Here is a 12080-nt window from a genome sequence, read left to right as displayed (position 1 = left end):
GACTCTGACACAACGGAGAAATGGAACTTACCTCCAGATCTGTAACTGATGGATCCTATTCACGTCTGTGTCGCTAAGAAATAAAACATAAATAAAGAGATTTGATAGGAAAAACACAAATGAGATGTTTTGATTGACGCGTGATGAAAGCGAACCAGCAGAGTTTGGCTGAGGGAGTGTGTTTGTTTGTCGTAGCGGCTCCTCAGCCTCAGTGTGTGACAGTGATCAGCTGTTCCGGCCGTGAGGAGGAGCAGCGGGATTATGCTTTGTGCCTTAACCATTGTGTCCGGTGAGAGTGACCAAGAATTCAATCAGCCACAAAAGACATCTGATATTGCGAACACCCCAGATATAGATCCCATCCGCCGAGGCCTTGGCCGCATAGTTGCCATTAGTGGAAATGTTGCATTTGTGATACACGCTGGCTCGTCGCCATGGGAAATATCGAACAACTGTTGAATTTAGACAACATCCTGTGGAGAAGAGAAAAACGGGAGCTACAAAGATGAGATGGGTTCTATTTGTGGATGACCAGTGCCTCGAAAATAGCGAGAGCGTTAGGTTTCAATATAAGCCCCCCACTCTGAGCTGGAGCTTTCTGTGAATGAGGCCCGGGTTCCGATCACACCCAACCCCAGGGCTGATTTTAGAACACAGGTGTTGACCTTAGTGGAGCGCCTTGTGCTTGCGGCAGAGGAAAATGAACCCTCTGAGCTTGGCCCGTTTGCCTCTACAGCTGGAGGTGAGGGTCTGTACGGGCGAGCGAGCGAGGCGAGCGCCCTGCGGCCCACACAGATGCTCCCCAACAGTCATATATGGATCTGACAGTATGCATCGGGAAAGAATGTGATCGCTGCTTTCAGACTGATACAGATTCAGATTCCTGTTCTCTTCCCTCTGCTGCTGCTGTGTGATGAAGTGTCATGGTGGTCACCTTGAAGAATTTATTGCTTGTTTTTATTGAGCCATAAGAACACTAGTGGTTCATTCACTCTGCTCATATATCAGCCACCGCCGCCGCCGCACTTTATCCAGAGAGGTTTACAATCAAAAGACTCCACAATAGATTAACAAGCGGACACACTGAGTCATTTCCTCCCATAATGCAGCATCGGGTCATCGTGTCGTCGCATGAAGTCGACTTGAAAATGCCTTTAGACTGCCTGGTGAAAGTCAAACTAAATGCTTTAAGACACAATGCATCAGGCTCAGAGTCCTACATGAGCTGAAACTCAACCTTGTCTTCAGCTGTGACTCCCGAATCCGTCGCTGTGCCCCAAACCAATAAAACAAACCTGCTGCAGTTGCTTCCTCGTGCCCATCTTGCCCTCTCCTTCTCTCTCTTTTTTTTTTCCAAAAGGGAGCCATTGAGGTTTGGTGTAAAACAGAGGGGTTGGGGGGGCCGGGGTTGGGGGGTTGGGGGGGCGAACAGAGGAACGGCAGGGGTGTAGGGTGTCTCGAGCCCAGTGTGAACAGCTGAGAGGTGTGATTTCACAGGCTGGCTCCCCCCTGTCAGGGCCCTGATTGGGCCGGACAGGAGGCGCAGGAGAGGCCCGGGGCTTCTAAAGGACACCAACAGGTGGGAGGCCGCTTTGGAGGGGGGCGCTCCCGGCGGGATAGAAAAGGCCGATCTGCAAGGCCTGTAGTGGGCACAATCCACCGGCGACATGCGGAGGAGGAAGGTTGGATGGCAGCAGAGGGGAAGAGCAGGGGAGAAGCTGAGGAATGGCTCTCAGGAAGTGGAGGGATAGTGTGAGGAGTTTGGCTGCAAGGGGTGAGAAGAAGGCGAAGGTGACCAGGAGGAAGGTCAATGTGTGACTTTAGTCTGTGATGGCAGAGCAGAAAGGGATTTGGTTGAGTTTTCTCTAAATCTAAATTTTTAGAACTTCTTCTTCTGTAGAAAGATTATTTTATTTGGTCAAACTGACACATGTGACCTAGAAACTCTCTCAGTCTTGTAGTTTCTCTCCTCTTAGATCAGCTTGTGTGATTGGCAGCAGTGTGTGAGTGTAATCAGGTGTCAGACCAGTTGTTAGATGTTTACTCTGAGACTAAATGACCTGCGACGCCTCCGCCAGGTTAGAGGAAGCTGAGGCTTCGGTGAAGGAGCCGAGGGTGAGATGTAGTCAGAGTGTAGAGGGAGTAGAGAGGAAGAGTCACAGAGCTGCAGAGGACGTCTGAACCCTGAAGTGTGTGTGAGCGACGAGAGGATACCAGGATCAGGCTTCATGAAAGGTGGGTACGGAATATTTGCAAAATTCGGTTTCTAATGTTGCTTTTCCACACTGTGTTTGGGATCAGAATGACTTTAATGTTTAGGGAACAACAGGGACGGCAGCAAAATGGCAGCAATCACACGACCACATTGGAACGATCCATCCAAGGCCTCTGGTCTCTGGTCTCTGGTCTCTGGTCTCTGGTCTCTGGTCTCTTGTCTCTGGTCTCTGGTCTCTGGTCTCTGGTCTCTGGTCACAGTTAACCATTGTTAAGCCGGCTGGTTCCCGCCGCTCTGCATGTGCGTCTATGAAAGGACGCTTTGTGCCGCAGCAGCAGCAGCAGCAGTGGATCCAGTTGTTGCCCCTTGTGAAGACATGCTTCCTTATATCCCCATATTATACACCACTTATGGAATGTAAGGAAGTGTGTGGTTTCAAGGGGACTTGAACGCCACATTGGGAAAGAAGAAGAAGAAGAAGAGGAAGAAGAAGAAGCTTTTTATTCATTATGTCGCCACAGATTGATTGTGACATTTGGCTTGTCTGTGTTATGTGTGTATGGAGAAGGAAGAAGGGGGGAGGGGGGGTTGCTCGGGATCACAGGGTTCATAGGTTTATGTGTGTGTGTGTGTGTGTGTTGGGGGGGCCATAAGACAACAGGTGAAGGCCCTGTTGCTCTTACACTCTCCTTCAGCACAGCCACATGTACTCTTAGTGTTCCTCTCGGGGCCACTGATCGGGTCTCAGGGACTTCTTGAACAAATTCCTGCCCTTCCCCAACCCGCTGACAGTCCAGAGGGATTGACAGACCACAGCTGTCACCCATTATAGCAACCGCAGAGGGGAGGGAGGGCAGGAGGGAGGGGAGGAGGGAGATGTGGATCCGTCACTCAGACTGAAAGGTTTTAGAAGGAAATGGGGCGAAGTCGGCGGCTGTCACTGTTTCCAAATCTCCTAATAGGCGTTATCATCTGCTTGGCAGCACCGGGACTCATGTGTCTGAGCTGGACCTGTCTATTGTTTCCTCTCATCATTTGTCATTGTCTCTGTCTTAGCAGTTCTCCATCACTGATCTTCTCTTTCTCTCCCTGTGTTGCATTAGGTAAGGATGAAGAGGATTTGATGGCCTGACTGCTGCAGATGACGTCCACGTCCTGGCGTCTTCTATCCTCTCTTTTCTTTCTCGTCTCCCTTTCCCTATTTCCTGTACGTCTAACTTCCTCTTGCCCTCCTACCTGCTCCTCTCCTCTCCCTTCCTCTCCTCTCCTCTCCTCTCCTCTCCTCTCCTCCTCCGTCTCTTGCTCTCCGTCTTGCAGCTGAAGCTACGCACCTTGCTGTGGCTGGTCAAACGGAACCAAGTCAGGTGTTTCTGTGAGGTTTGGTCCCCTTCAACCAGCTACTGCGTCGTGAATTCAGTCAGCAGACACCAGCGTGGAATGAAAGACACAGCTGTGGTGTGACGCTGCAAGCTTTTCAGGCGGTAGTCCAGTGATTACAAAGTCACTCGCTCTTTATGTGATCTATTCTTCCTTTTCTTTCATGGCCTCATATGTCTTGTTTGCAGTGTGTATGTTTGAAAATTTAATAAAGGTTTAATGACAGTGGACAGAAGTGATTTTATGTTCATCTGACTGCAACATTCCTTCAAAATGGCTTTACATTAATGGTTGAGATAAATGAATATGCTTTGGATTTGGCGTAATGACTCAAACATTTACTAGCTTCTAATTATTAAAAAAAAATAGTTTCATATCTGCAATGAGAAGTTATGGTACAACTTTTTCACAATATTAAAAGTTTCTGAGTCTGAGTTTGGGGTTTTCAAGAGCTGTAAGCCATAATCATCAAAATTAGAACAATTAAAGGCTTGAAATATTTCACTTTGTGTGTAATGAATCTATAATATATGAGAGTTTACCTTTTTTAATTGAATTACTGAAATAAATGAACTTTTTCATGACATTCTAATTCATAGAGCTGCACCTGTAAAAACTGCAAAATAGTCTGCATCATTTTCTTTCTTTATACTGGTGGCATTACAATACAATTTTAAGCCTACACATTAATTACACATTGGTTTTAAGTGTGAAAGGATTCAGTGCTATAAATATCAGCCAGCATACATGAACGATGTCATCATGAATGCTTATAGAGCAAGACTGTCAACTGCCTGCCTGTAACTGTAAAGGTCCTATGTTTGATCCCTGTGTTACATTATTATTATTATTATTATTATTATTATTATTATTATTATTACACTGAAGGCAGGAGTGAAACCACATGAACGTAGAAACCATCAAATTGAACAAGAATCTAGTAAAAATACAACTAAGTAAAACAGTGGAAATTGTCCCTCTCAAAGTCCTTTAGAAGAGATTTACATTTACACCAGGGGAGACAAATCTCTCAGTACGAATGCAAAGTGTAAATATCCTGCGACTGAACTCTATTTTGGGAAAATATAGACACAATGATAAGAACGAATTAAACCTAAATTCAACCTGACAGACAAAACAAACAGTAATGAGTTGCTGCTTTACAATTGATTATAAATCGAATGAACAAAAATAATGAAAAAAATAAATAATGTTTAAACAAACATGATATCAGAAAATCAAGTTGGAATGTTGGAGATGCAGTACCATGTTTCTCCACAGGGTGACAGCGTGTGTGCAGTAATTCCTGTAGCGGGCTGAAGAAAGTAGCAGTGTCCTCCAGACCAGTTGGTGGCGGTAATGCACCAATACGTTGTTTGCCAACCGCCAATCAACACCACGAAGTAGTAGAAGTAGCAGCGTAAACATGGAGGACAGTGCAGAGACAGGTGAGCTTGAGAAGACCGAAAACTGATTTCACAAACATCGTTCTCTTGGTTTTCATAACGTTGCTGTCGGTCGGCGCAGAACCTGCCGCTCTTATAAATCTCGCGTTTTTCGTGTTAGCCTGGCCTTCTAGCTTAGGTAATTTCCGTCTGCTAATGCTATTGCTAAGTTTAGCATCGCATGCAAGTCAGTCGTGATACTCGAACTCAGCTGGTATTACGTCATCCTTTGGTGTAAGTTTATATTCAATAAATGAACGTATACATTAACCCGTACTGTGCCATTTATACGTTTGGCGTGAATGTGACTTAAACGTGACGGCTGTTTGAGTCGCTTCATTAGCATGATGCAATCCAGAGCATCTCGTGTGGTGACAGAGCAGCATCACTCACACGGACAGAGCGTCGCCACTGCCTGGTATCATAACGGGATGATGATGTAATGCTTTGATCGTTTATTGATTACAGATGGAGCTGTCAAGAAAGGAGACATTGAGCGCGCAAAGGTTGGTGTGTGTGTGTGTGTGTGTGTGTTACTCATGTGTGTGTGTTTGACTGTTGTGTATATTTCCTCCTGGTCCGAGTATAAGGAGTGTATTGACATCATCGTGTGTGTGTGTTTGCAGAGCGAAGGCAAAGAGCTGAGCAAAGAGGAGAAGCAGCGGCTGAGGAAGGAGAAGAAGCAGCAGAAGAAGATCAAAGAGAAGAAGGAGGACCAAGCTGTGAAGGAGGAGAGTGAGAAAGAGAAGAAGAAGAAGAAGAAGAATGACAGCTCGGCTCCGCCCCCAGCACAGAGAGGTCTGATAACGCAATAACAGACCAGAACCCTCCTGTGGATCTGTCTCTGTCATTAACCTCTCCTCCTCTCTCTCTCCCTGTCTCTCTCTCTCTCTCTTTCTGTCTCTCTCTGGTCCAGCTCCATCACCAGTGCCTGCGCCCGCTCCTCCAGCTCCCGTGCCGGTGGCGTCCGAAGCGCCCGCACAGCCAGAGAAAGCCTCCAGGTCTAAATCGGAGCTGAAAGCCGAGAGGAGAGCCCGGCAGGACACTGACCGAACCTCCAAACAGGGCAAGAAGGCCGACGGGGGCCAGCAGGCGGCCGCGTCCAAACCCAAAGCTCCGCCGGGCGACCTGCAGCCAGGTACTGAGTCAGCACAACACAACACCTGAACACAACACACACTGTATATACGGCAGGACTCTGGTTAAACTCTCCTTTCTCTGTGTGTGTGTGTGTGTGTGTGTGTGTGTGTGTGTGTAGTGGTGAAGAGGCTGCCCGAGCACGTTCAGGTGGACGACCCAGATGTCTTAAAGAAGCTGGCCAAGAAGTTGGAACGACAGCAGGTTTGTTCCTCCACAACATAAACAAAGCATGAGGACGCTGTGGCTCAACGTCTTAATGATGAGGTCATCTCTGGTGTTCTGGGTGTTTGTGCGGTCCCGGTTGTGTCACATGACCTCCAGTAACCCCTGCTTCCTGCTTGTGCTTGTTGGTGACGTTTCTTTCAGACTCTTGAGTTCAAAGCTGCTAAAGAGGTAGAAGCTGCTGCTCGCTCACGTTGGTGCCGTGTTGTGTTTAGTTTACTAACGTGTCAGACTGCCGTGTGTGTGAGGAGTTGTTGTCGTTTGCTGTGCAGGCTCTTGACCGTTGTCTAGCTTCATCCTTCCACTCTCCTAAAGTCTCCAGATCTAAAATATGAGCTTTGTGTTTGACCTGACTGTGTTCCATTCCAGATTCCGCTCCGGTCGGAGTACGGAAACAAAGTCAGTCTGTTCTCTCACCTGCACCAGTACAGCCGCAAAGCCCCTCTGACGCAGCAGCTCAGGTACAACACACTCTACAACTCACTGTGATACATCGGTACATCGCCAAGACGTTCCTCATTGACCTAGGTGTGTGTGTGTGTGTGTGACAGCATTCCCTCCTTGGTCATCCACCCGGCTGTGGTGCGGCTCGGCCTGCAGTACTCTCAGGGCATCGTGGCCGGATCCAACGCTCGCTCTGTGGCCCTGCTGCACACCTTCAAACAGGTGCGCCCCCCTCACAGCCGCACAGGAACGCCACCGACTGTGTGTCCAGCACGGAACAACCACAAGTGTGAGTTTGATTTAAGCGTAAGACCTTAGAAATCGTTTGTTTGTTCTCAGGTAATAAGAGACTACGCGACGCCGCCCAACGAGGAGCTCTCCAGAGACCTGGTCAACAAGCTGAAGCCGTACATCAGGTACAAACACGCTTTACACTGAATCATGCCTCAGGTAGAACGGTGAGATGTTTGCTTATTTATTTATCTTTTGGTTTCTGGTCTCTTCTTCTTGCAGTTTCTTAAACCAGTGTCGCCCCCTGTCAGCCAGCATGGGCAACGCAATCAAATACATCAAGAAGGAAATCTCCAATATTCCCAATCAGTGCAAGGAAGAGGAGGTAATTTACACGCTGGTGTTGTTGGCAGGAGTGGTCACGCGTGTGTTTCAATAGAAACACATTTAGTTCATGGCGTCTTTCACTTTGCTCAGGCGAAAAGCAAACTGCTGAAAGGCATCGACTGCTACATCAACGAGAAGATCGTGCTCGCCGCCAAAGCCATCGCCAAGTCCTCCATAGAGAAGATCAGCGACGGTGATGTCATCTTAATCTATGGATGGTGAGATGCTTCAATGGGATACGTTTGAGTGTGTGTGTGTGTTTGTTTATGCAGTGTGGAGTGGATTCTCTAAGCGTTGATACATTGTTGATCATTTTATCTTCTCTCTCTCTCGCTCATCCAACCTCACCCGCTCTCGCTTCCGTCTTCCCAGCTCGTCTTTGGTCAACCACATCCTCTGCGAGGCCTTCGAGAAGGACAGGAAGTTCCGTGTGATCGTGGTGGACAGCAGGCCCCGGCTGGAGGGCAGAGAGGCCCTGAGGCGTCTGGTCCAGAGAGGCATCAGCTGCACCTACGTCCTCATCTCAGCCGTCTCCTACGTCCTCCCAGAGGTGACACACACATACAAACATCACACACAGGATTCAGCAGTCTGGGTTTTGTTGGAATCCTTGCCAGCATGATATTAATAAGGACTCTGGACCCTCGTAGGTTTCCAAGGTGTTCCTGGGCGCTCACGCTCTGCTGGCCAACGGTTACGTCATGTCTCGCGTGGGGACGTCCCAAATCGCTCTGGTGGCCAAAGCCTTCAACGTCCCTGTGCTGGTCTGCTGCGAGACCTACAAGTTCTGTGAGAGGGTGCAGACGGACTCCTTTGTGTCCAACGAACTAGGTGAGGGAAGAACACAGCAGCAAACAAGCACCATCCTCAAAATCCTACCAACAAGAACTTCATCTTTTATTATTATCTTTCCAGATGACCCCGATGACCTCATTGTGACCCGGAACAGGAAGACGGAGCTGGAGCACTGGCAGGAGGAGCCGTCGCTCGGCCTGCTCAACCTGGTGTACGACGTCACGCCGCCCGACTTTGTGGATCTAGTGATCACGGACCTGGGCATGATCCCGTGCACCTCGGTCCCCGTGGTGCTGCGGGTCAAAAACGTGGACCAGTGAACAATCTCCCGCCCACGTCTGGTTACCGTGCACACCAGCTTGCACATAACACATATCGTGCTTTTAGCATGCAATAAATATATATATAGCTGAAATGTGTTCTAAACCGCCTCCGTGTGTTTGTGTGTGTGTGTTCTGTAGGGTCACTGGGTCAGGTCAGGGCTGTCGGACGAAGCTGACGTCTTTAAACTTAAACTCAAACTCCAAGCACCGTTGGCAACAAAGTCTCAACATGGACAAAAACAATACAACAATGTGTGTTGGCTGAAAACAGATTGTGTTTATTCATTGTTGTAACTTCAATGAAGATCAAACCGTATTTTAAGACAAATTTAAACATAAATGCAGGTAAAGGGTTCATACTTGTTGCCGCTGTGTGTATTAAAACATTGAGAGCATATATATGATACGTGTCCATAGATCAGTGCGTTATACTCATGCACATCAGCTTGGTTGAGCTTTAATTGGCCTGTAGCTTACAATCAGATTGGACAATACAGATGTGCATTTGTAAGTTCGAAGGCAGAAATCAAACAGTTATTCTCCTTGGAAGGACATTGCAGTTATCTAACAGTAATAGTGGTTTCCAAATTATATTGTATGTAACTTGAACTAGATGGAGTGTAATTCAAACTATGGTAAACCAGGCAGCAGCAAATGGCATCTACGTAAAAAATTTAAAGTAATTTCCCTGAATAAGAACTGAAAATACAGCCACCGACATGAAAACACACCTGAAGTAGAATCTCAACACATCATCATAATTCATATTGCAAGTGATTTTAGTCAGGATTCACATGCAATTAATTATTGAATCATGAATTATTATTATTGCTTTAAATTTAGTCAAAAATGCTTCATAACATGTCAGTCCAGTGTTTAGGTAAAGTCACAGTAACAGTGTTAACATAAGAACATCTCGGGAGTTTGAGTATATCAATCTGATACCTTGAATTATTTGATTTAAAAAAATAATTTCTGCTAGTGAACTATTGCTAATTGGGAACAGCACATGCTTCCAATTAATTAAAAAAATCTAAATCTATAACATTTGTGCAATTTCGCTGTGATAAATTCTTTTTTTTTTTTAAAGTCAGCTTTAGACATTTCTCTTAACACATAGCTGCCCCCCTGATCAGGTCCCACGGAGCTGCGTCAGACTTTGTGTCGGCGTTTTCCCTTTAAGTCAGTCTGTTCAGGCTCAATAGCATCACTGCAGGGTGGGAGGGTGCAGCTCAGAGCCTGGAGGTCAACAGGTCAGCATGTCTGCCTCACCCTGAAATGACTTTGCGTCTCTGGGTGAACCAGAGCAGGATGGAAATCAGGACTGTGGCTCCCCAAAGAGGCCCGAACACCTGGAGAGCTGGAAACTCTCCCTGTTATCAACAATTACAAATGCATTAAGATGTTAATAAGTTGAAGGGAAAATGACTGTAAGACCACGTGCAGGCTGGGGCTGTACTGACCTGTCTGAGACACTTGTATCCATGGTACTTATCAAGGCAGCTGCAAGCGAAGAGGCCGGGGCCATAAGGAGCACACAGGGAGTTCTCTGGGCAGCTGAAGGCTGTGGAGCGTCAATAGTTGTGAGACGAGCTAATCTAACGTATTAAAGGTCATTTCATGTAGATTTTAGGGAACCTCAGAAGGGAACTTACACAGCTGTCCAGTCTGGTTGCACATATTCTTCTGCCCTCTGCAAAGAAGATTTCCCCCCTTGACCTCTACACTTTCCCAAGAGCTGTTGCCCCCTGGACAAACCATGTCTGGAGGCAAAATACTGAAGAGGCACACAATTTGTTAGTGAATTATTACAGAGAAATAATACAAAACTGCAAACTCAAGTTTTCGCTAAGAGGTACTTACATGAAATTCAAGTCAATGAATCCCAAAAATACTGAGTCGCTCATGTTGACAATTTCATTGAGTGAGAGGTCTCTGCAAGACAAAATCAGGCTTTGATGAATGACTAACTAAATAGCAGCATACACTGTGAAATAAAATAAAGTAGTACAAATGCTAAATATTGATTAAAGGGCAGAAAGAGTGAATATGTCACTCTTGATAAATAAACGTGATGAAGACATTACAAAGACCTAAATGTCTTAGATCTGTAATCCCTTTGACCTGATTTAGCAAACAATCAACAATCACGTCAAGCTGGTTCTCATGACCAATCAGAGCCAGTATATGCTGATGAGCACTGTTCTCATTCTTTTGTTGTTCAGTCACTGAGGAAACAGGAAATCAGGAGTTCACAGTTACACCGTGTACTACCTTCTACTGTATGTGTGTGAAAGTGTAACTTTATTTACATACATTATTAATGCTGTCGAAGCGTCTGATAGACCATCCACCTGAGATAATGAACATCTGGAAAGATCCAACCTGACAAAAACAAAACAGAAAAACAATGTTCATAGTGGTGAGATCAATGGGCCTTTAATACCTACTGACCGCCAGCAGGGGTCACTGGAACCTTTTTTTACTGTGCTCCAACCACCCATAATACTACGATTGCTATCTAAAGCTAAGCTAAGCAAGCATTTGTGTAATGTTGCATAAGTGAATTGAGACAATATCGCTTTGCAGTCAGACTGGACTGTCTGGACTTTGCTGGGCTGCTCATAAACAAACAGATAATCTTAATAATTCCGACAGACAATGGAGGCAGCAGTGATTACCCTATGATGTGTTCATGGTCGCTCGTGTTGTCGTATCTCCAGCAGCAGCGTCCGTCTATCCGACCGGCGGATACGTTGCACAACTGTCCCACCGCGGTCCCGGGTTGCAGGACAGTCCCGTTACAGCGGTTACATAGCTTCGATCAAAGAAAACAAATAAAATATAATAACACAAAACGCAGCTTGAGGTGGAAGATGCTCCCAAGTTTTTTTGGTGACGCCATCAACAACACGTTCACCAAACAAAACACGCTGTTAATCCATGATTAATTGGTCGTTTTTATCCGTTCTATAGATTGAAGACATTATTTAACCATGTAAGAATCTTACCTGGAATTCACTCAGCTGGTAAGTCGGATAAAAACATAAAAAAATTGTTAAAATAACCACAGCAGGTTTCAGCCTACAGCACCCAGCTTTCATTTTCATCGACTGAAGTCATATGATCATACTGCCTGAAACCGACATGTGACGCTGTTTCCGTGTCGCCTCTCTCCTTTGCGCATCACTGGTCTCAGTCGACTCATTCAATAGCATAATAACATAATATGTCACAGAAAAAACACCTTGCGGTTGACTCGCAGCTTCGATTCGTGTTTTGGTTTACGTGTAAAATATGTCGTTGACGTAAACAAGTCGCCAAAAAGGCTTTGAACGCAGTCAGCGCAGTCCCCAAAACATCAATCTTGCGCCGAATTTACGCATAGTCTCAATTTGTCTTTATGGGTGTACAAATTCTTGTGATTTTAATCGTTTTCTGCAAATAAACATACCAGCCCTTGATAGTTTTACTGGTAAAGAATTGAACTGGGTTCTATTG

General features: G+C 46.0%; 2 protein-coding genes across 2 annotated transcripts; one reads left to right on the top strand and one right to left on the bottom strand.

The window, feature by feature from the left end:
* Positions 1–4958: 4958 nt before the first annotated feature.
* Positions 4959–8675, top strand: eif2b4 (eukaryotic translation initiation factor 2B, subunit 4 delta). The gene is made up of 13 exons (XM_076148723.1): positions 4959–5040; positions 5506–5543; positions 5664–5835; positions 5954–6175; positions 6296–6378; positions 6769–6860; positions 6951–7065; positions 7183–7259; positions 7357–7459; positions 7552–7679; positions 7834–8011; positions 8112–8292; positions 8377–8675. Exons 1-13 carry the CDS (start codon positions 5019–5021, stop codon positions 8574–8576), a joined length of 1611 nt encoding a protein of 536 aa, XP_076004838.1. The 5' UTR covers positions 4959–5018; the 3' UTR covers positions 8577–8675.
* A 157-nt stretch (positions 8676–8832) lies between these two features.
* atraid (all-trans retinoic acid-induced differentiation factor) lies at positions 8833–11883 on the bottom strand. The gene is made up of 7 exons (XM_076148724.1): positions 11591–11883; positions 11261–11397; positions 10896–10964; positions 10443–10514; positions 10235–10356; positions 10043–10143; positions 8833–9952 (listed from the first exon to the last, which is right to left on the bottom strand). The coding sequence occupies exons 1-7, from the start codon at positions 11687–11689 to the stop codon at positions 9848–9850; spliced, it is 705 nt and encodes a 234-aa protein (XP_076004839.1). The 5' UTR covers positions 11690–11883; the 3' UTR covers positions 8833–9847.
* Between the last annotated feature and the right edge of the window lie 197 nt (positions 11884–12080).

The sequence above is a fragment of the Genypterus blacodes genome, unplaced genomic scaffold (assembly GCF_046128005.1).
Source record: "Genypterus blacodes isolate CSIRO-AG114 ecotype Tasmania unplaced genomic scaffold, CSIRO-AGI_Gbla_v1 ptg000042l_1, whole genome shotgun sequence".
Lineage (NCBI taxonomy): Eukaryota > Metazoa > Chordata > Actinopteri > Ophidiiformes > Ophidiidae > Genypterus > Genypterus blacodes.
This window is presented reverse-complemented; position numbering and strand designations above follow the sequence as displayed.

Bases quoted from the DNA above. Each gene is read 5' to 3' on its own strand.
- eif2b4 (XM_076148723.1), top strand. From the start codon at position 5,019: ATGGAGGACAGTGCAGAGACAG. The intron at 6,176-6,295 runs GTACTGAGTCAG...GTGTGTGTGTAG, and splicing joins GCCGGGCGACCTGCAGCCAG to TGGTGAAGAGGCTGCCCGAG. The intron at 6,379-6,768 runs GTTTGTTCCTCC...GTTCCATTCCAG, and splicing joins AGAAGTTGGAACGACAGCAG to ATTCCGCTCCGGTCGGAGTA.
- atraid (XM_076148724.1), bottom strand. From the start codon at position 11,689: ATGAAAATGAAAGCTGGGTGCTGTAGGCTGAAACCTGCTGTGGTTATT. The intron at 10,965-11,260 runs GTAATCACTGCT...TGTTTTTGTCAG, and splicing joins GACCATGAACACATCATAGG to GTTGGATCTTTCCAGATGTT. The intron at 10,357-10,442 runs GTAAGTACCTCT...GTGCCTCTTCAG, and splicing joins TTCATTGACTTGAATTTCAT to TATTTTGCCTCCAGACATGG.